The sequence below is a fragment of the Pleurodeles waltl genome, chromosome 6 (assembly GCF_031143425.1).
Source record: "Pleurodeles waltl isolate 20211129_DDA chromosome 6, aPleWal1.hap1.20221129, whole genome shotgun sequence".
NCBI lineage: Eukaryota > Metazoa > Chordata > Amphibia > Caudata > Salamandridae > Pleurodeles > Pleurodeles waltl.
Window position 1 is genome coordinate 374,809,661 of NC_090445.1, and position 24,124 is coordinate 374,833,784.

General features: G+C 46.2%; 1 protein-coding gene across 2 annotated transcripts in view; it reads left to right on the top strand.

Annotated features, from left to right (window-relative positions):
* Positions 1-24,124, top strand: part of LOC138299755 (ubiquitin carboxyl-terminal hydrolase CYLD-like) — a 221,132-nt gene that overhangs the window by 145,312 nt on the left and 51,696 nt on the right. For both annotated transcript variants that reach the window (XR_011204832.1, XM_069238293.1), the window contains exons 9-11: positions 968-1,109; positions 1,683-1,805; positions 23,864-23,955. Coding sequence is in view for 1 of the 2 variants with exons in the window: in XM_069238293.1 (XP_069094394.1) it covers positions 968-1,109; positions 1,683-1,805; positions 23,864-23,955 (357 nt within the window). In the remaining variant the exon portion in view is untranslated. The remainder of the gene's footprint in view (positions 1-967; positions 1,110-1,682; positions 1,806-23,863; positions 23,956-24,124) is intronic.

The window sequence follows — 24,124 nt, forward strand, 5'->3', positions numbered from 1 at the left end:
TTGACTAGAGGTTGATAAATTTACATTTTGAGATTGAATTAATTTAATTTGATTGTGTCCCTATGTAATGAACTGATTAGGAATGAAGCAATGAATTGATATATTTATATTTTGTTATATTACAAAGGTCAGGCAGCGCATTTTTTAATTTTATTTTTTTAATTAAATTTTTTATTTTTGCACACGTCATGTTTTGTATAAAAGCACGTAAAAATGGCATCCGACACTGAGCAAGGCTTTTTGTAGCTGAAAGTTGTTGATGCTCCAGGGCACTTAATAAGCTATTGAGACACGCTTTTCTGGGTGCTAGTCTCTTTTTAACGCAAAGGAGAGATGTAAAATATTTATATGTAACTTACTTACTGGCAGGAGCCAGTAGGTAGTCCTAGTTACAACCAACTTTTCCCATAGACAAAACGTTTTTTGTTTGTTAATAACTTTGGTGCCGTTTGACAAATCTTGATTAAATTTTCAATAGTTGTGCACTAGTTCATTCAGATGCGGTCTGCAAAGTTTTGTGATGTTTTGTCAAGCGAAGATCGAGACAAAGGGTCCCCAAATGCTTTTTCCCCATGAAGTGTCTGTGGGGATTTGTCAGTTATTTGAACAAGACTACAGCCCGAAAAGCTGAATGGATTTACACCAAATTTGACTGAATGCTAGATCCAGAAAGCACACTTTTTGTTATTTAGTGTAAATCTGTTCAGTAGTTTTGGAGTTATTAAAGAAATAAAAATATAGATATCTAGGGGTGCAGATCCTTTGCGGGGAATCATAATATAAGCACAGTGCCATCCACTTCGAGCTGGAAACTGGCCAATAATTTTTCCATTTTAGAGTAAAGTCTTTAAGCATAGGATTAGCAAGTGCTAATCATATGCTTCAAAACTGACATTCAAGCTCACTGCATTTGTGTTTGTGTCCACACACCTACATTTACTCATCTTTCTCACTCTTTTCACTGAAGCATTCAAGGAGTACACCAGTGAGCGGGTGGAGGAGGACACTCCCCCTCAGGGCTGGAGGGAAGGAGGAGAGCCTCTCATTGGTTGGAAGAAGGGGATCCAGGGTCACTGCAACTCCTGCTACCTGGATGCAACACTATTCAGGTGAGTGCGAGGAGGCTCTGCTTCTCTTGCTATCTTTCTCTTTTTTTAGTTCTCTGTGTTGCTCAGTGTCGACCTCTATTTCTCCATGCCATTTTGTTGCGTCTAACTTGCTTTCTGTCTCTTTAAACTTATTTATGTGGCCATATCTCTCGTGTTCTGTTTACCTCTTTATTTCTGCCTCTACCTCTAACGTTTTCTTTCTTTGTCCTCCTCCCTCATCTCCTCTCTACTTTACAGCCCTTTACCTCTATTCCCCCTTCTTTGCATTGACTGTAACGCCACTATTTTGAATCATTTATCTGTTCTTGCCAACCTTCCCTACCCCCTCAGACTTTTCACTCCCTGGTTCCCATCTCTTTGCTATACCCCAGTTTATTTCTCTTTATACTGCCTCACTTTCTCACCTCTTCTCATTTTTACTTTTACTTTGTCTTTATATTCTTTTTCATCAAACCTCCGTGGCCCATCTCCGTCCCATCTCTGCATTACCTCTTTACCACTCCTCTTATTTCAGTTTCTCGTTTGCCCCTTACCTCGTCCCAGTGCCTCACCTCTCCTTTTTTACTTAACCAGCATGTTTGCATTCACCCCAGTCCTGGACACCATGCTCCTCCGGCCCCCAGACAAGAACGACAGTGAAACATATAGTGAGACTCGGGACCTTCTGCGCACCGAAATTGTCAACCCCCTGCGCAAGTGAGTAATGTTCCCTGACAAACTCCGCTTCCGTCCCTTGATGCAGAACACATGTCTCTGCACAACCTGATTTATTGTATGTTTTAATGTTTGCTAATGAGTTTAAATCATCCTTTTTAAGGTTCAGAATGTTTGGGAATGGTTGAGAGGGTGCGATAATACGTCATTATGTTTGTGTCAGGCTACATATAGAGGAAAGGTTCGGTGCAAAAATATACTGCAGCTGCAGTTGGGGGTGGGGTGCTAAAATAATGCTTAGCCCTCCATTCAGATGACATAATAACAAATAACATCGCAAATGCCCTTACCAGTTACATGTTCAGTGCTCCTTGTAAAACTTAACACACATTGAGTAACTACCACATGCAGTGTGTCATTTGGCTGTGGGTTGTGCCCTCTACACACACAAGCATTTGACCTGGCCGATCGCTTTGCTTTGTACATAGGATATGTAGCGCGGCCTTCGGACACTACAGGTGCCATCTACTTACAAAGGAATAGGGGTATAATTGACTTGTGACAAAGCTCCGTAGGCACCGTACAGAGGATCTTTTTTGTCCACACCGGGTGCAAATTACACAAGGATGTAGAGTAGTTTTAGGAGTATTGCTCATATGGTATGGGCAAGTCGCTTGCCTTGCGTGCACTACATTCATATCAGTTGGATACAGGGGACATCGAATGCAGCACCAGTGTCATCTGTGATGTCATGTGTGATGTCAGGTGCCATCGTGAGCAGTGCTTAGGGAAAGGGCCAGATAGATTGCATTGCTAACCATATCTGATCTGTTACAGTGGTTTGTGAGTTGTGGACCACAACCATAATGATAGTTCAACCTAGCGTGTTCAGGGATTAGAAAAGTTCTAATATAGTGTGTAAAGTCAGTGCAGCATGAGAAAGAAGCTCTGTGTTCTAGGTCAGTAGTTTGTGACTTGTGAAATGAAACCGATATTTGGGGCATAACCTGAAACAGGGCCTGAAATAACAAAAAGAAATCACACATTGCAGCATCCTGTGCGAGATATGATAAATGTTGTGTTTGCTGGATTATTAGTAAAGACTGGTTGACACGCAAGGAAAACATGCATTGATTAATGGCCATTTGGGATCATTAAGAACGAAAAGCATTCAGGGAATGATATGAGATGTTATATATTTAATCCTGGAGTAAAAGTTCTTGTGTATTGTGGAACTGAACTGCCAAGGTACAGTGAAAGCTTAGATGTGGTCTTGTACACAAATATTTATGTAGCATAAGGTACAATAAGCAAATTTATGCGACTGGACAGTAATTTAGTACATCAATCAATCAGCATTTATATAGCGCAGCACAGTCACCCCTAGGGGTATCTGGGCCCTGAAGGTGCTGTGTCTCCGTCAAAAAGCCAGGTCTTGAGATTATTTCTAAAGTCTGCCAGGGAGATAGCTGTTCAGAGGTGGAGTGGCAGGTTGTTCCAAGACTTGCGGAAAAGGAGTGTCCGCTGCTGTGGCTGCGATGGATGCAGGGAGGGGGTGCAAGGACCAGTGAGGCGGAGCGCAGGTGTCTTGAGGGTAGGTGGAAATTTAATTGATGCTTGATGAGGGATGGTCCTTGGCCGTGTATGGCTTTATATGCCTGCGGGAGGATTTTGAACACTTATTTCTTCTGGATAGGGAGCCAGTGGAAGTTTCTGAGGTGGGGGGTGATGTGGGTCAATTTGAGGAGGTCCAGGATGAGTCTGGCCACTGTGTTGTGCATGGTCTGGAGCCCTCTAAAGAGTTGGGTGGATATTTCGGGGTAGATTGCACTGCTGTAGTTGAGACGGCTAGTGACGAGGGCCTGGGTGGCAGTCTTCCTGGTGTTGGTTGGGATCCATCTAAAGATTCTGCAGAGCATGCAAAGGGTGTGGAAGCAGGAGGTGGCGACTGTGTTGACTTGTCATTTCATGGTCAGCTGGCTGTCTAGGATGATGCCCAGACTGCATGCATGGTCTGTCAGTGTGGGTGTTGGTGTGAGTTCTTCTGGCCACCAGCTGTGGTCCCATAGGGAGAGGTTTTTCTCGAAGATCAGGACTTCTTTTTCGTCGGAGTTGAGTTTCAGGCACTCGTCTCTTATCCATTTGGCTACGTTGGTCTTGACGTTGCAGAAGTTGGTTTTGGCGTTGGCGGGTGAGACGATAAGTTGTGTGTCATCTGCGTATGAGATTATGTTGAGTATGTGGGATCTGACGACGTTTGCAAGGGGGGGGGGTCATGTAGATGTTGAATAGTGTGGGGCTAAGGGATGATCCTTGGGTTAAGCCGCAGATGATATCCTTGGGTACAGAGGTGAAGAGCGGCAGTCATATGATTTGAGGGCATGCTGTCAGAAAAGAGGTGATCCAATTGAGGTCTTTTTGCTGTATGCGATGTTGTGGAGTCTTTCGATGAGGGTGTGGTGAAGACTGTGTTGAACGCTGCAGAGTGGTCACTGAGGATCAGTACATAGTTTCTCTGCAGTTGAGTAGAGTTCTGATGTCGTCTGTATTAGCAATCAGCGCAGTCTCTGTGCTGTGGTTGGCTCGGAATCCTGATTGCGAGATGTTGAGTAGGTGGTTCTGTTCCAGGTATCCGATGAGCTGTTGGTTGATAGCTTTCTCAAGAACTTTGGCTGGATAGGGGAGTAGGGAGATTGGACAGTAGATTTTGAGGTCGCTGGGGTCGGCAGTGCGGAGTGGAGACCAGGTGGTGATCATTCAGTTACATAGTTCTAAAGGCTACTAAATCATTTATATATATTAACTAAGTTGAATGTTTCTTTTTTTTCAATTTAATCCCAGACTTTGCATTCTTACCTATTATTGTTATGTTGTTATGGTTTTATTGTCTCCACAATGCTTTAATCTATTGGAAATACAGGAATAACTCAGGAGGTCCAGCGCAATCCCAATATGTGGATTTAAAAGCACTTTTATAAGTTATTTTCATGTGAGATAGTGATTATTTTTATGTTAATAGCACTTAGATTGTCTGAGACTTATGAAATCAAAAGCGCAAATAAGTGGCAACCCGCACCTGCTCCTGTTATTCCACTCAGTTCTACGTTCTTTCTCATAGAAAGGAAAACCCTTAGAACAAAGTAACCTTAACACAAGCAGGCAACAGTAGCTTCAGCTTGGAGTTCCTTTCCAGACTGGAACAGTAAGATTGCAGAACATCATGTAAGACCGAGCAGCTCTTATGTCAAGTGTAATCCATTGGCAGTGCTGCGTGCTGGCGCTGGCCCAGTTCCATGGTGTGCATGCCACAGTTTAACAAAGTCCTCCCTTAATGCTTGTCCCAAACAATAAAATGTCCATCAGAAGGGCGGGTGCACATTGTGCGCAGCAGAAACTATTGGTGATGTACAGACAGCTGGGCTCTTGCCCGCTCCCATCTACTGGCCTGTGCAGTCATGCGACACCCCTGCCCTCTTGTGCCCTGGACCCACAAGTAATACCCTGCGGGTGGCCCTGCTAGAAGAATGGGATTTGGGGCACCGTGGCCTAAGGGGTCTGAACTTGACCGTCATAATATTAAACCAGACATTATTATCAGAACAAGGCACAGGAGCATGGATAAAACAAGGCATTCAGTCACAGCAGGCAGACACACTCTTCCGTAAAGGGGCAGCACTCTACATGAGTTATTCACAAAATGACCAATAGAAGCAGCTTGCCTCATACACCCACGGCACAGGTCTCTGGAGAATGCTATTGACAGATCAGTACAGGACATGCCCTTACAGTTTTGTCATCAGCACATCCAGTTGCACTACAACACAGGCATATGTACTGGAAAGTGACCAGCTAGCTAGACATGCCATGCAAGTGGTCTTTGGGTATATCTAGAAGAATGTCTGCCAAAGCAGCAGAATAGCTTTATCTGGTCTTTCGTTCTATAGCAGTACCGCGGCTAAGATGCCCTTGTGGATTCTCTAAACTCTTCCAAGCGTGCTATTGGTTTGCTGGGAGAAACTGCATGAAGGATCTTGAAAGGAAGCCTCCACCTTGCGCTACATTCACTGTGTTCCGTTATAGGAAGCCATTCTCACAGCACATGGCCACACAGCCACAAAACATGCCACCAGTCACATCACATGACATGTCATGCAACAAGCCCTTACACCCAACGGGAGGTGACATAACTGATATACAAGAAACTGAACGGGTTTCAGATTCCGAGGTACATTGTCTTGGCCTTCCTTGCCATTGCTTTAATATTCAACCATGGTCTAGTTTATGCCTATTCAGGCTTTACCAGATCAAATCTGCATATTAAATCGCCATTAGGAAGTCTACATGAACACTATAAAAGGTGAAATGGGTAAAACTCTGACACAGCTTAAAATGTAATAGTGGTTAAACATTAAATAATCTATCTCACACGTTGTTTCCACATGGCTAGGTAAGTTGAATCAGAAAATTGGAGAAATATTTTTTTCTGTATAAAATGCTGTGGTTACCCATCTTTTCCAAAGGGTTCTCAGTTCTTCAAAGTCCAAAGGCTGCAGCTGGCAGGGAACTCTCTGCCCTCATAAAACCTGTGAGCCCTTTCCGGCCAGCCTTATTCAAGTGGGTGATTATGGGACATAGGCTTTCAGCCCTCTAGGTGTGGGAGTTTCTGCATGTAGGACATCTCGGACCTGAGATTTGTTGTGGAGGGAAGCATAGAAACTATTCCTATTCAAGATTCTGTCTGTTGGGTTAATATAGACATTTAGGTGATGTCCCCTTCATCACACGACTCAAATTACGCCTTCTGAGCGGCTGTTGCCTTTACATGGAGGAACTGACAGTTTTACAAAATCTTCAGTGTTTTTGTCTAAGTGCAAGATGCTCTTCCAAACCAACCGTTCATATCTTGGTTAAATATCAGTCATAAGCTGTCATCCCATGTTCGTTTTAAACCATTACTTTAGCACAGAATGTGCTATGCACTGTTTCACTATTCACAGGCCTCCTGAGCTTGACAGATGTCTTGAGGACAGGATGGAGGTCTCCTGCTTTCTAGAAAGACACTGTTTTGCCTACATGAATCCTCACCGATGCAAAAGGCCTCCAAGGTTTTAATTACTCAGTAGGTCATCTCTTGCACTCATGGATATTATGTAGGACTCTTTGCACAAAGATATCCAAGTCACATGCCATAAGAGACTAGGTGGCACCAGTTTTCTTTGAACACCATGCCCCCTTGTAGATCATGTTAAGACAGCCACATAGAATACTCTGTAGATGTGCTCCAAATATGGGCTGATGGCAAATCTGCACTGTTGGTGTGGAGGAAGAGAAAAGCGCTGTGGTTCTGGATGTTGGCAGGCATGTAAAGTGAAATGTGCATGAAGGGTGTACTTGTATGCAGTAACACCAGCGTCGGAGTTACGGCCTAGTTGATAGTCTCTTGAATGACACTATCTTTGCAGCTTGTACAAGGTGATTTATTGACGAGTATACTAGTTTCTGTATGTGTGTGAGAGATGCACCACACATGCCGAAATAGTGCTTTGAGGTAAAGTTGTTTTGCCATCTGAGAGGATTATCCCGTCTTGTCTTATTACTGGCAATCTGTTACCAATAGTTTATTATTGTATCCTGAAGTCTAGCATTTCCCAGTTTGGAAATATAGATCTGATAGAGACTTCTAGCCCAGATTCCTAAACCTAGAATCTTCTCCAGGCGCCAGCCCAGATCTGGAAACGTTTTCCCTTAGTACATCTGGGTGTCGGCAGAGGGTGTCGCTTGACTCCGCAATGTCGTCCTCTGCCGGATGAGATGTCAATTGAGTCTATATAACTCCCCGCTGATTCCAGTTTCCTATTTTGTGCACTTGCTGCATGGATCCGGAGACTGTTATTCTGGCCGTTTTAGGCCTCCTTTGACATTTTTGTCGTCTTCGGAAACAGTGTGCTATGTCATCAGGATGTAAACTCTGTGGATCCTATGCACGGCAGATGGATGTCTGCTATGGATCCCCATTCAGTGTGCATGTGGTGCCAGGGTGAGCGCGATGACTCTGAGGACTGTGGCTCCTGTCAGCAACTTTGGCCAAAGGCTCTTCGTGAGTGTAGGGTGATACTTGTGGCAGAGCGGCTAGAAGAGTCTAGGCCTTCCCGTTGCTGGAAATCTCCCTCTTGGACTGACGTCCGGTCCCAGACCCGTTTGAAAAGTCACTCTTGTGGACACCTATCTCCTTCGACGTCCACAGGTAAGTTCCATAGACGGTCGAGGCCTCGACATTTACCGACCTCACTGCGCTTGTCCTGCCGTCATTGCTCAGCTGAGAAGATGAGATCTGATACAGACTTCTAGTTGCAGATTCTTTATCTTAGAATTTTCCCCCAGGCATCAGACTGGATCCAGAGATTTTTCTTCGAGCAATACCCTTGCGCGTCAGTAGGTGGCGTCAGCCGACTCCGCAGGCATCGTGGTCGCCGTGATGATGTCGGGAGTAGTACATAGACGCCGCCCTCACGCAGTGACGTCAGTTCTTTTCTTTCTGCGCCACGCGCTGATCCGGAGAAGAGCTACTCTAGGCTATTTTTTGGCCGAATTAGAAGTTTATTGTGTATGACTTTGGTGCGTTCAGATGTCCCCTACGACCGGGTTCAAGCCTTGTGAGGACTGCCGTCGGACGATGTTGGTGATGGATCCTCATCGCGTTTGTCTGTGGTACCTCGAGCGCGACCACAACCCGAAGTCGTGTCCGAGTGTCGGGCCATGCACCCAAAGGCTTTGAGGGAGCGGTCCCTAAAGCTAATGGCGGCCCGGCACTCGACTCTGCGTAGGTCCCGGTCTCACTCGAGATCAGTCGCGGAGTCATCAACACTCGTCTTCTTCGAAATCCTCAGGTCAAGGTAAGAAGAAGAAGAAGTCCCATCGATCTCCAACTTCACCCCGTCGCTCGGCCAACGCGATGTGGGACGAGCATCCACGCACTAGGCCTCCGTCCTAGGAGCCTGCATCTGGGTCGACTCCGCGCTTTCCCGAGTTTGCCGGAGCGACCCCCGCCCAACTGAAAGAGTTTTATGAGGCCATGCGCCTCATCTTTGAGCGGGCCGACCCCGACACGGCGCCTTCGGGCCCAAGGGATTCGGCTGAGGGTCCTTCGGGTTCCGCGCCGGAGGCTTCGGCCACGAGTTCACCTCCGGATACATGCGCGGATCCGCACGGGCACCGGTCGCACCTTCGAGACCTTCCCCGCGCTGGGTCGATTATCGACGCTCACGACGTCGGTACTGCCCACTATCGATATCGACCCGATTCTTATCCCCGACGACTCTGAGTCGGAGCCGCGTCGGCCGACTTAGGCTTCGGTGGGGCCTATTCACTCCCGGTCGGATTTTGACCCTTTTTCCTATGGGTACGAATATGAGGAGGAATTGGAGGTGTCCCTGCACCCTTTTAAATACCAGGATGACCCTACTATGGACTGGGCACATGATTTGGGCAAAGCCAGTGGTCTGGATACTTCTCCTGATGCGGCGGAGAGAGCAACTTATGGTATGGTGGTCAGCAGGGCAGCTGAGGTCCTCGGCCTTGAGCTACCTACTGTAGAAGTCAGGGCTAATCTCCTGATGGAGATGCTTCAGCCTGGGGCTTCTACTTCAGAACCCCTTTTACCATTCAATGAGGCCCTCACCGATGTCCTTTTGGGTACATGGTCCAAACCCACCACAGGGGCTCCTGTGAACAGGATTATCTCTCACTGCCATCGGCCCGCTTCGAGCGACCCAAAATTCCTGTCCCAACACCCCACGCCAGAGAGTCTGGTTATCCAGGCTTCCTCTTCTTCAGGTGCATTCCCTTCCGCACCCCTGGATAGGGAATCCGAAAGGCTGGAACAGATTTGCAAGAAGTTGTTTCTTCCTCCAGTCTAGCGCTGCGGTCTATGAACACTGCATGCCTTTTGGGGTGTTATACATACTTCCTGTGGGATACGGTTACACAAGTCCTGCCGCAGATACCGGAGGAGGCCCCTGCTATTGTCTATTGTATTGCTATTCCCAAGCAGTGAACAGTGGGAGAGACGCAGCGAAGTTCACAATCCGTTGTGGGCTGGATACAACCGACTCTCTGGGCAGATCGGTTGCAACGACAGTGGCCTTACGGCGCCACGCCTGGTTACGCACTTCTGGTTTCTCGGGAGATATCCAACAGTCACTCATGGACATGCCCTTTAAAGGCACCTATCTCTTCGGAGACAAAGCGGACTCGGCCTTGAAAAGATTCAAGGATTCCCGGGTTACGGCTCGGTCCCTCTGTCTTTCCTCGGCCACTCGCCCACCACAGTCCGCTTTTCGTCCCTTTCGTGGACACGGAAGGGGCGCCCTGTCGCGTCCTCCACCCAGCCACCATGCCACGCATGCTGGCCAGCCTGTGCGTGGCTGAGGACGCGGAATCCGACGTGGCTGTGGGACAGGGAACCAGAGGTATGTCCAGTTCACGTCTGCCCCCGCTGCAGCCTCCAAACCCTCCTACTCCGTCCCCTCACTCCCACCCAGTTGGTGGCAGGATCTGCCATCACCTGCCCCACTGGGAACATATCACCAAGGACGGGTGGGTTTTGCAGATCATTCGGAAGGGCTACTCCCTTCCTTTCGAATCTGCTCCACCACACATGCCACCATCCTACCATCATCTTACGGAGGGTCATTTGGCTCTTCTCTACCAGGAAGTCGCGGCTCTCCTGGCCAAGGGAGCTATAGAAAAGGTCCCTGTGCCAGAAGTAGGTTGTGGTTTTTATTCCCACTACTTTCTGATACCAAAGAAGGACAAGGGCTTACGTCCTATTCTAGACCTTCGGGACCTGAACTATGTCCTCAAGAAGGAGAAATTCAAAATGCTCACCCTAGCTCAGGTTCTGTCTGCCCTAGACCCAGGAGACTGGATGGTAGCATTGGACTTGCAGGACGCTTATTTCCACATCCCCATCCTGCTTGCCCACAGACTTTATCTACGATTCATGGTAGGTCACAAGCACTTTCAGTTTACAGTGCTCCCCTTCGGCCTTACCAGTGCCCCTCGGGTGTTCATGAAAGTGATGGCGGTGGTTGCAGCTCATCTGCGCATGTTAGGGGTCTCAGTCTTCCCCTACCTCGACGACTGGCTGTTGAAGGCGAACTCGCCCCAGACAGTCGTCTCCTACCTTCAGACTACGGCGAACCTCCTGCACACGCTGGGGTTCACTATAAACATGCCAAATTCACACCTGACTCCCTCTCAGACGCTCCCTTTCATCGGAGTAGTTCTGGACACAGTGCAGTTTCGGGCTTATCCTCCCGAAAAGCGAGTCCAAGACATTCAGGCTATGATTCCAGTCTTTCAGCCTCGGTCTTGGGTTTCGGTGAGACTGACTCTGAGGCTGCTGGGCCTCATGGTCTCCTGCATCTTGCTAGTGACACATGTCAGATGGCATATGCGGACTCTGCGGTGGGACCTGAAGTTCCAGTGGGCGCAGCATCAGGGGAATCTCTCCGACATGGTCCAGATCTCGGAGGGGACTGCGAAAGACCTGCAGTGGTGGCTTTCGAATCTGAATTAGGTCCACGGCAGATCCCTCTACCTTCCCCAACCAGATCTCTCTATAGTGACAGATGCGTCACTTCTGGGTTGGGGCGGCCACATGGGGGAGGTGGAGATCAGAGGCCTCTGATGTCCAGCGGGATTGGGGCTCCATATAAATCTGCTGGAGCTCCGGGCGGTCAGGCTTGCGTTGAAAGCATTCCTTCCCTCTCTCAAAGGGAAAGTGGTGCAGGTGTTCACGGACAATACTACCGCCATGTGGTACTCCAACAAATAGGGCGGAGTAAGGTCCTGGACCCTTTGTCAGGAGGCACTACGTCTCTGGACATGGCTGGAACATCAGGTCTTTACCCTGATGGTTCAACATCTGGCGGGTTCCCTCAACGCCAGGGCAGATTAACTCAGCCGTTGTTACACAGCCGATCACGAATGGCGTCTCCATCCGGAGGTGGCACAAGGTCTCTTTCAGCAGTGGGGAGAGCCTTTGTTAGATCTTTTCGCCTCCGCAGAGAACGCACAATGTCAGCTGTTTTGCGCATTGGAGTTTCCAAGGCGGCACTCGCTCGGAGACGCTTTTCGTCTTGAGTGGAATTCAGGCCTCCTTTACACTTTCCCGTCTATCCCAGAGTTCTCAAGAAAATCAAGAACGACCGGGTCCAAGTCATCTTGGTGGCTCCGGACTGGGCTCGAAGAGTGTGGTATCCAGAGCTATTGAGCATGTCCATCGATCCTCCACTCAGACTACCTCTTCGGCCGGATCTTCTGTTGCAGCAATAGGGGACAGTTCTGCACCCGAACCTGTCCAAGCTCCGCCTTCATGCGTGGAGATTGAGCGGCAACAGTTGACGGCTTTTGCCTTTCCACCCGAAGTTTGCGATGTTATCTTGGCAGCCAGGCATCCATAGACTAAAACTGTATACGCCTGTCATTGGAATAAATTTGTGGCATGGTGTACCAACAAATCTGTTGAACCTCTTTCTGCCCCTCTGTCAGAGGTTCTCCTGTTCATTCTTTCTTTGGCCCACCAGGGCTCTGCTTTGGGTACCCTTAAAGAGTATTTATCTGCCATTTCTGCCTTTTTTAGGCTACCTGATTAGCCCTCACTCTTTAAATCTTCTATTGTGAGTAGGTTTTTAAAAGGACTCACCCACTTATTTCCTCCCACTCCATTTATCATACCTCAGTGGGACCTTAATCTTGTACTTATTTGATGTGTACCCCCTTTGAGCCAATGCATAATTGTCCCGGGCGGCACTTCACATTCAAAACTGTCTTTCTGGTCACTATCACCTCTGCTTGCAAGCCCTTTCCTCAAAACCTCCATACTTGTCTGTACATCCTGACAAAGTAGTGTTACGCACTAGAGCTTCCTTCCTTCCTAAGGTGGTTACACCATTTCATGTAGGCCAGTCTATCGCTTTGCCTACCTTCTATGCACCGCCACATCCTTCCCATGAGGAGGAGAGACTCCACTGTCTGGACCCAAAAAGATTGTTGGCATTCTACCTCAATCGTACTAAAGATTTCCGGGTGGACGATCTTCGTTGGCTATGTGGGTGCAAAAAAAGGGAAGGCAGTGCAAAGCGTACCCTCTCTCGATGGGTGCTTCTTTGCATCAAAATGTGCTACGCTTTGGCTAAGAAGCAACCTCCTGAAGACTTGCGGGCTCATTCCACTAGAGTAACTGCTGCTTCCACTGCATTAGCATGTGGAGTTCCTGTCCTGGATATCTGTCGGGTAGCTACGTGGGCATCCCTGCACACGTTTGCTAAGCATTACTGCCTGGATAGTCAAGTCCGTTGAGACGGCAACTTTGGTCGTTCAGTCCTCCAGGACTTTCTAGTATGATCATGGTTTGCAGCCCACCACCGAGGATGGCATTGCTTGGGTATCTATTCTAAGGTAAGGAATCTGCAACTAGAAGTCTCTATCAGATGTACAAGTTACTTACCTTCGGTAATGAAATATCTGGTAGAGACATATTCTAGTTGCAGATTCCTTACCGCCCACCCATCCTCCCCGCTTGCAAGCTGATTTCTAGGGACAGGGATTCCCCCTTTCAGGTCCTTAGCTCTGGCGCACCAATCTCAGTGTTCTTAGCGGCTCTGTGCTCTGGCGTGGAAAGTAGTTAAAAGAAACTGACGTCACTCCGCAAGGGCAGCGTCTATGTACTACTCCTCACGTCGTCATGGCGACCACGACGCCTATGACGCTTGCGGAGTCGACCGACGCCACCTACCGACGCGCAAGAGTATTGCTCGAAGAAACATCTCCGGATCCAGTCTGACGCCTGGGGGAAAATTCTAAGGTAAGGAATCTGCAACTAGAATATATGTCTACCAGATATTTTGCTACCGAAGGTAAGTGACTTGTACGTCAGGGCCTTCCCCGCATCTACCTCCCGTTCCGGGAGATTGGGTGCCACTAGACCAGATGCTGGCATATTATTCTTTCATTGCCGCCATCTTTGGTCAGTAACCTTCCTCTGGAGTGCCTTTTGGCCACAAGGAGGTGCGCAGTGCCTTGACTGTGGCCACTCTGGCAGGTTCGCCCTCGACTTCAGTTAGGCCTGCTACATCCTACTGTGGTGCAGTGCACAGCCCTTTGGCGTTCCCACCTTTGGCGCCAACATCCGATCAGCCGACTCCAGCGACGTCATGGCCGGCGCTGATCAAAGTTGATTCCCCCTCTCTGTCTTGCGTTGATGCGATGTCACACCTTCGCCTTCCTGACGCCGGACAACGTTGGGAACAGCACCATTCCTTGCTCTGCAAGCTTCCATTCCTGTTGTTACTGCTGCAAAGGATGGTGGTGAGGTGGAATTGGAGTTGGGGCCTCCTCGCGAGGACAGCTGGTTATCTGATCTGGCTACTGCTAGTGGCTTGGATTCTTCTCTGGCTTCGGGCCTTCTGTCCCCTCCTGGACTTGCATTACATGATGTCTTGTTGGGTGCTTGAGTTAAGCCTGCTTCTGGGTCTCTGGTTGACCAGGATATATCCCATAGGCACCGTACTGCCCCGGGTGACCTACCTTGTTTGATCAGACATCCTACTCCTTGCAGTTTTGTGGCACAGGCTGCTTTACATTCCCCTGATATGGAGTCCCTTACTCATGCTCCTCCTGACAGAGTCTAGAGCCCTAGCCCTAGATGACTGTGGCAAGCATAACCTGTCCTCCACAAGTTCTGCTCTACATTCTGTGAACATGTCTTGTGTTCTTGGATTATTCTCTTATTTCTTATGGGACTCGTTAGCAAACAGCTTGCTCATGTTTCCAGATGAGGTCAGGACTGGTGGAATGCAGCACAGTTGATCATTCGTTGTGATATAGATTCCACTGACACTGTGGGTCGAGGTATGGCTTCCTCAGTTGCACTCTGTCACTGTGCCTTGTACGTTCCTCAGACTTTTCTCTGCCAATACAATCTACATTACGGGACATCCCATTTGGTGCCCATTTGTTTGGTGCACAGGCTGACTCATCCTTGAGACGTTTTTGGGATTGTAGGGGTGGCGCTATAGATTGACCTCATCTCTCTTTCCACCTTTTGGCTTTTTCATCATTACTGTGAGGTTTTCAGTTATACTGTTACGCTTCATTGGGATTCCAGTGGTTTTCCTCCTTGCCAGATGCTGAGTTTTCCTGGCTTTTCACTTCATGCCTGATAAGGCTTTTTTCTTATCTTTATTACTTGTTATAAAGTAATGATTTGTTCTTCATGTTTAATGTTTCTCATTTAGAGGTTATCATTTCTAACACACCTGACGTAAGGTGATATCAGTTGCTTCACTCTGAGGACAATCAAAGTTATGCTTACGAGTCATACCTGTCTGTAACTGGAGTATTCACGTCCTGTGCTTAAGGGCACTTCTACCTATATTTTCCCTTAATGGGTTTTTTTCCTCCCTTTTCTCCCAGGGCATAAAGTTAGTTTTTCTAATTTTCGCCTTTATACCATCTTACTAGTATCCCCTTAGGGAACTGATATTACCAGCTCCTGGTTTTCTTTAACACTAGAGGTACTGGTTCCTACATCTCCATGTACTGTCCAGTAGGTTACTATGGTGGTACCTTTGAACGACTACATTTCTCTTTTCTTCTTATTTTCAGACCTTCCTTGTTCTGGTCTTATATGGTATAGACTTTTCTATCATGTTGAGCTGTTCTTTCCACTTTTTTATTTCTTTCCTGACTTCGGTCAGTCCCTCATATGTTTTCATAGTGATGTATCCCTGGTCAATTCTGCTTAGTTTATTGTTTAGACTTCTTGTTTTGAACACTTTGGAGTCCTCTTACATTTGTTTCACTGGCATGTAATACTTCCTTCCCTTTGGAAAGAAACATTTGGCCCCCTTTTCAGGGACGCTCTTCTTTCCTCTATGAGGATGTTATATCTGTCAGGTTTGAAAATAGGGTCTGTTATATGATATTCATATGGGTCTTTTAAAAAAAAAAAAAAAAAGGGAAAAAATTAAATGACCATTTTATTTTATTTGTTAACCACCCTATATGACGCCCCTTTGTACATCTAGGGGTGTTTGTGTGGATATATATGTTTGATGGCATGTGTAGCTGCAGATACACATGCTGTGCATTATCCTGCCATCTAGTGTTGGTCTCGGAGTGTTACAAGTTTTTTTTCTTCGAAGAAGTCTTTTCGAGTCGCGAGACCGAGGGACTCCTCCCTTTCGGCTCCATTGCGCATGGGCGTCGACTCCATCTTAGATTGTTTTCTTTCCGCCATCGGGCTCAGACGTGTTCCACTTCGCTCCGTATTTCGAATCGGGAAAGTTAGCAAAACATCGAAAATTTGACAGTATTGTTCGCGCTCGGTACCGGTTTAGTGTTAGTATATCAACACCGATAGTAGAAGCACTCCAGCAGCCCTTTGGGACTTCCACTCCTTAGCGGGGCCTGGTCGGCCCGACCGCGTCCATCATCGAAGCTAATGGACCGGACCCCCTTCCGCTTCTGTCCGAGGTGCAACGCAAATTATCCTTATACAGACCAACACTTGGTCTGTAATATGTGTATATCACCGGAACACAATGAGGATACTTGCGAGGCCTGTCAGGCATTTCGATCGAAAAAGACCCTATGCGATCGAAGAGCCAGAAGACTACAAATGGCGTAGACACCAAGAGAACAGATCGACGTCGAAGAGGAGGAAAGAATCTCCATCCAGGAAACTGACTCAGACGACTCCGAAAGGGAGCAACCAGCGACAATGCAGAAAACTGAGTAAGACTGCCCCGTCCAAGACTCACACCAAGATAGTAAAGGCCAAGGGGATGCCACCGCCAGCAGGCCATGGCTTAACCCAGCGAAAAGACGGTGACCAAACATCGGCACCGAAAAAGGCCACACAACTGACATCCGACTCCGGTCGAGATTCAGGCTCCGAACCATCTCGGCACCGAGAGTTCGACACACCCAGGGTGAAGAAAGTTACCTCGGAACCGAAAAAGACTGTTTCGAAACCTTCGGTACCGAAAAAAGCAGCCTCGGAGCCGAAATTAGGCTCTTACACGGAAGAGCAGGGACTTTCCGGCCAAATGCATGAACATAGATTTGAGCAGGAAATAAGTATGGGGGAACCAGACCATACCCAAAGGAGGCTGCATATCCAGAAAGAGACTGGAAAAATACAAACTCTTCCTCCAATTAAAATCAAAAGAAAGCTGGCATTTCAGGAGTCAGAAATGCAGCCAAAGGCAAAGGTGGCAAGAGATAAAACCCCACCACCAAGGTTTTCGCCACAGCCTTTTCCACTACATTCACCACAGCTGTCCCCGGTAACAACACCCCCAATGCAGTCACCGACACATACAGGGATGACACAGGATGACCCGGATGCATGGGACTTATGTGATGCACCAGTATCAGACAACAGTCCTGATTGTTACCCAACAAGGCCGTCACCTCCAGAGGACAGTACTGCATACACGCAGGTACTATCAAGGGCAGCTTCATTCCACAATGTAGCAATGCATTCGGAGCCAATAGAGGATGATTTCCTATTTAACACCTTGGCATCCACCCACAGTTCCTACCGAAGTCTGCCAATGCTCCCAGGCATGCTCAAGAACGCAAAACAGGTCTTCCAAGATCCAGTGAAGGGAAGGGCTATCAGGCCTATGGTGGAGAAAAAATACAAACCTCCCCCAACAGACCCTGTGTTTATAACACAGCAACTAACACCAGATTCGGTGGTCGTGGGAGCAGCAAGAAAGAAGGCAAACTCTCAATCATCAGGAGACACACCACCGCCTGACAAAGAGAGTAGGAAGTTTGATGCAGCGGGCAAACGAGTGGCAACACAGGCAGCCAATCAATGGCGGATCGCAAACTCGCAGGCCCTACTGGCTCGCTACAACAGGGCACACTGGGACGAGATGCAACACATTATACAGCACTTGCCCAAAGAACACCAGAAACGTGCCCAACAGGTTGTTGAAGAAGGACAAGCAATTTCCAACAACCAGATAAGATCCGCATTGGACTCGGCAGACACAGCAGCACGGACAGTCAACACTGCAGTAACCATTCGCAGGCATGCATGGTTACGGAGCTCAGGGTTCACACCCGAAATCCAGCAAGCTGTGTTAAACATGCCTTTTAACCAGGAACAATTGTTTGGGCCGGAGGTGGACACAGCAATTGAGAAATTAAAGAAGGACACAGACACGGCCAAAGCCATGGGCACGCTCTACTCCCCACAAAGCAGAGGCACTTTTATAAAGCCACAATTTAGAGGGGGGTTTCGTACGCAAACACCAGAGCCTTCCACCTCACAAACCAGACCCACCTATCGGGGGCAATACCAGAGAGGAGGGTTTCGAGGCTCATACAAGGGAGGACAATTCCCAAGAGCTAGAGGAAAATTCCAAAGCCCTAAAACAAGTCAAACCAAACAGTGACTTCAACATCACAAACCCCCAACACTTAACACCAGTGGGGGGGAGACTTACTGCATACTACAAAAACTGGACAAACATAACTATGGACGCGTGGGTCCTAGCCATTATCCAACATGGTTATTGCATAGAATTCATAAATTTCCCACCAGATGTGATGTGCCCCCAAGAGCACACAATATGTCCAAACAACACTTAGACCTGTTACAACTAGAAGTCCAAGCATTGTTACAAAAACAAGCAATAGAATTAGTACCCAACCATCAAAAAGGAACAGGTGTCTACTCACTATATTTCCTAATTCCAAAGAAGGACAAAACGTTGAGACCCATATTAGACCTCAGAACGCTGAATCTCTACATCAAATCAGATCACTTCCACATGGTAACACTTCAAGACGTGATTCCCTTGCTCAAAAAACAGGACTACATGTCAACGTTAGATCTCAAGGATGCATATTTTCACATACCCATACATCCTTCGCACAGAAAATACTTAAAGTTTGTAATACACGGCGTGCATTATCAATTCAAGGTGTTACCGTTCGGGATAACAACAGCCCCAAGGGTATTCACAAAATGCCTTGCAGTAGTAGCCGCTCATATAAGGAGACAGCACATGCACGTATTCCCATACTTAGACGATTGGTTAATAAAAACCAGCACTCAACAACAGTGTCTTCTTCACACGCAATACGTTATAGAAACTCTACACAACCTAGGGTTTTCTATAAATTACCAAAAATCACATCTGCAGCCATCCCAGATACAGCAATACTTGGGAGCAACACTCAACACACAAAAAGCGATTGTCACTCCAAGTCCACAAAGAGTACAAGCGTTCCAAAATATAGCATTAAACATGCAGCCAAACCAACACTACCAAGTGAGGTTTGTAATGAAACTTCTAGGCATGATGTCTTCATGCATAGCCATTGTCCCAAACGTAAGATTACACATGCAGCCCTTACAACAGTGCCTAGCAAAACAATGGACACAAGCACAGGGTCAACTCCAAGATCTAGTGTTGGTAGACCGCCAGACACACTTCTTGCTTCAATGGTGGAAGCCTATAAATTTAAACCAATGGCGGCCATTCCAAGACCCAGTGCCTCAAGACGTGATCACAACAGATGCTTCCATGATGGGGTGGGGAGCACACCTCAACCAGCACAGCATACAGGGACAATGGGACAATCAACAAGAACAACTGCACATAAATCATTTAGAACTGTTGGCAGTGTTTCTAGCATTAAAAGCATTTCAACCACTGATAGCCCACAAACACATTCTTGTCAAAACCGACAACATGACGACAATGTATTACCTCAACAAACAAGGAGGGACACACTCATCACAACTGTGTCTCTTAGCACAAAAAATTTCTTATTGGGCAATTCACAATCACATTCGCCTAATAGCACAATACATCCCAGGCATTCAAAACCAGTTAGCCGACAATCTCAGTCGAGATCACCAACAAACACACAAATGGGAAATTCATCCCCAGATCCAACAAGATTACTTTCCACGCTGGGGAACACCAAAGATAGACCTATTCGCAACAAAAGAAAACGCAAAATGCCAAAACTTCGCATCCAGGTACCCACACCCTCAGTCCAAGGGCAATGCGTTAAGGATCAGTTAGTCAGGGATATTTGCTTACGCTTTTCCCCCTCTCCCACTCATTCCTTATCTGGTAAACAAACTAAGTCAAAACAGACTCAAACTAATACTCATAGCACCAACCTGGCCTCGCCAACCCTGGTACACAACACTGCTGGACCTATCAGTAGTACCTCACGTCAAATTACCAATCAGGCCAGATCTGTTAACTCAACACAATCAACAGATCAGACACCCAAATCCAGCATCGCTCAATCTAGCAATCTGGCTCCTGAAGTCTTAGAATTTGGACACTTAGACCTTACACAAGAATGTATGGAGGTCATTAAACAAGCTAGGAAACCTACTACAACACATTGTTATGCAAACAAATGGAAAAGATTTGTTTACTACTGCCACAATAATCCAATTCAACCACTACATGCTTCAGCAAAAGACATTGTAAATTACTTATTACACGTACAAAAGTCTAAACTAGCATTCTCTTATATTAAAATACATCTCACAGCAATATCTGCAGATTACACATTCAACATCGCTTTTTAGAATCCCAGTCATCAAAGCATTTATGGAGGGATTAAAAAGAATCATACCCCGAGAACACTACCAGTACCTTCGTGGAACCTTAATATTGTATTAACACGACTCATGGGACCACCATTTGAACCCATGCAGTCTTGTGAAATGCAGTACTTAACTTGGAAAGTAGCCTTTCTCATAGCTATCACATCACTTAGAAGAGTAAGTGAGATACAAGCATTTACTATACAAGAACCCTTTATACAAATGCATAAACATAAAGTGGTTCTCTGTACAAATCCCAAATTCTTACCAAAGGTTATATCACCATTCCACCTAAACCAAACAGTGGAACTCCCAGTCTTCTTTCCACAACCAGACTCAGTAGCCGAAAGAGCCTTACATACATTAGACATAAAAAAGAGCACTAATGTATTACATTGACAGAACAAAACAGTTTCGCAAAACAGAACAATTGTTTGTAGCCTTCCAAAAACCTCATGCAGGAAATCCTATATCCAAGCAAGGCATTGCCAGATGGATAGTGAAGTGTATTCAAACTTGCTATATTAAAGCAAAAAGAGATCTACCTATTACACCAAGAGCGCATTCCACTAGGAAAAAAGGCGCCCCAATGGCTTTTCTAGGAAATATACCTAAGACAGAAATACGTAAGGCAGCCACATGGTCTACGCCTCATACATTCACAAAACATTACTGTGTAGATGTGTTAACAACACAAGCCACAGTAGGACAGGCTGTATTATGAACATTATTTAAAAAAACTTCAACTCCTACAGGCTAAGCCACTGCTTTTTCGGGGAGATTACTGATAATTAGTCTATGCACAGCAAGTGTATCTGCACATGCCATCGAACGGAAAATGTCACTTACCCAGTGTACATCGGTTCGTGGCATGGGACGCTGCAGATTCACATGCGCCCTCCCACCTCCCCAGGAGCCTGTAGCCGTTATAAGTTGAATTAAAATTGTAAATTTGTAAGTAAATACTATTTTAATACACATTATGTACATACATACTTACTCCATTGCATGGGCACATTTAGTATATTCCCAACTCCTACCTCACCCTCTGCGGGGAAAACAATCTAAGATGGAGTCGACGCCCATGCGCAATGGAGCCGAAAGGGAGGAGTCCCTCGGTCTCGTGACTCGAAAAGACTTCTTTGAAGAAAAACAGCTTGTAACACACTGAGCCCAACACTAGATGGCAGGATAATGCACAGCATGTGAATCTGCAGCGTCCCATGCCACGAACAGATGTACACTGGGTAAGTGACATTTTCCCTATATATATATATATATATATATATATATATATATATATATATTGTGCACGTTTCCATATATGCATATATACTTGCCTCACATATTTCCTACTCTCCTGGGGGTTATGTATTTCATTGCTAATGATTAGTCTTGTTCGCTTCATTGGGGGCAACTGTCTGTCTTCACTGCACAAGCTTCTCTATTATCTTTGCCTTTCGATGTACATCTGCTTGGGACATTCTTCCCATAGTACATGGTTCTGCTCCTTGGTTACGCTGCTTTGTGTTCCAACAGCGCAGACCTTCTCTTATGTTCTACGTCTAGGAATGAATATATGTATATCCGCTACTCTTTTTCTGCTACTATCATGCGATCACGGGTAGTCTTTGCTCTCCATCTTTTCTTGTCTTTATATTCTCGTGCGGTGGTCATTCCACTTTCTTGCTAACTTGATCGCCCATGGGGTTTTGTTCCCTTTAAGGCGTGTGCCGCTGATCTTTGGTACTTCTGTTCACCTTTCCACTGATTGCTTATGTTTACATGACTTCTTTATTCCATGTTTTCTTTACAGTTCCTGACTCCTATTCAGTGGTTCCTCTGTGGAGTCCTTGGTACTGCAGTATGTTAAGGCTCACATACCTTCTTCAGTAGGTCGGTCTTTTCTCATTTTTCTAAATGGCTCCTGTGCACGGAACATCATTTTCAGGGTATCGAACATACTTTTCATTTTGCAGTTATGGGTGAGTTTTGCCCAAGTTGTTCACATTTTTGTATCCCCTTTCTTAGAGTTGTCTTCACCAATTCTTTAATGATGATGTTCTTCCTTTTAGGGAATTTTTTCGAGTACCTAGTCTTTTTCTCCAAGACTAACTCAGCTTTTTTTCTGGATAAGAGTCTTCAACTGTGGTTTTCACTTCTGATGCATGATTTTCATGTTAACGTGGATCAGTTTATTCTATGCTGTAATATGCTTTTTTCTGTTATACTGTTTATGATGTTTCCACCTGTGCTTACTCCACAGTTTGAGATGTCAAAGAATATGTTTTTATTCTCCCTCATTTTTTTTCTTCTCTGGTCTTTTACTCAGGTTCTCGACCAGTTTAATGACATTTGGAGACTTTCAAGGGTCTCAGTTCGCAGCTCCCCTCCCCCGGGGTGCTTTATGCTTTGGTATCTGATTCTAAGTTAAGGAATTTACGGCTAGATGTCTCTATCAGATGAACAGGTTACTTGCCGTTAGTAACAATGTAGCTCGTAGAGACGGGATCTAGCTGCAGATTGCTTAACAACCCTTCCTTCCTACCCCTTCCTACCTGCTCTGCGAGCTGAGTTCCTCTTTGGTCTCCATAGATTTCATTTTGGTAGACTACACCTAGGCTTAAGACTTAGGTTTTAATTGACACAAGATGTCCTTATTTCCAGCACATTATTTTAATTTCCAGTTTTTATTGTCGCTCTGTGTTCTGAGTGCGTAAAACAGTCACAAAAGAAACTGGTGTCAGCGGGGGGAGTTGTATAGATCCCATTGGCGTCGCATCCAGCAGACGACGTCATTGCGGAGTCACACAGTGGCCTCTACCGACGCCCAAAAGTGCTAAGGGAACAAGTTTCTGGATCCAGGCTGGCACCTGGGGAAGATTTAAAGTTAAGGGATCTGCAGCTAGATCCTGTCTCTACCAGATACATCGTTACAGAAGGTAAGTAACTTGTTCTTCTTTTCGAGAGCATTCTATCTAGCCCCCAGGTGAGACCCATCTGGAATCACTAGTTATTTTTTCCCCTAGAGAAGGACTAACACACACATTTTCAGATTTTCACTGGAAGGTGAATGGATCTTTCTTCTCTCTAGAGCCTTAGCTCGAAATCCTTTGTAAATTATATTGGACTAAGGATATTGCCACGACGTGAATAGGCTGGGTAACTTCACGGCCTGGGAGTGGGTAACTGTTGTCACTTACAAGTTGTTAAGGAACATAATTTTATTTGTCACATCTATTTCTCTACATTGTAATAGCGATATTGTGTGAATGTGAGTGGGTCATTACATGGTCAGTTTCAGCAACAGGAGTGGTGGCTTCAAACTAGGTTTTGTGTAAGTCAAAGCTTTGTTGTAATGCCAAGCTGTATGTTATGTGTTTGTCCTCTCAAAAAGACTTAATTGACCCGGTCTATTCGTCTGGCTCCACAGGCATGGGTATGTTTGTGCGACAAAGGTGATGGCATTAAGAAAGATTCTGGAAGCAGCGGGGCAGGTGTCTGGCTTCACAAGCGAGGAAAAAGGTTAGTTTTTTCAGAAACCAGCACCTGGCCTGGCATATTTATGGTGTCCATTTGTTTTGTTCAATTTTCATATTTTTGTCCCTCATTTTAGTTCCTATTCCCTATCGTTCAATTAAATGTTCATGTTCCTACTTTATAAAATGTTTTCTCTGTTCCCTCCCATTTATCA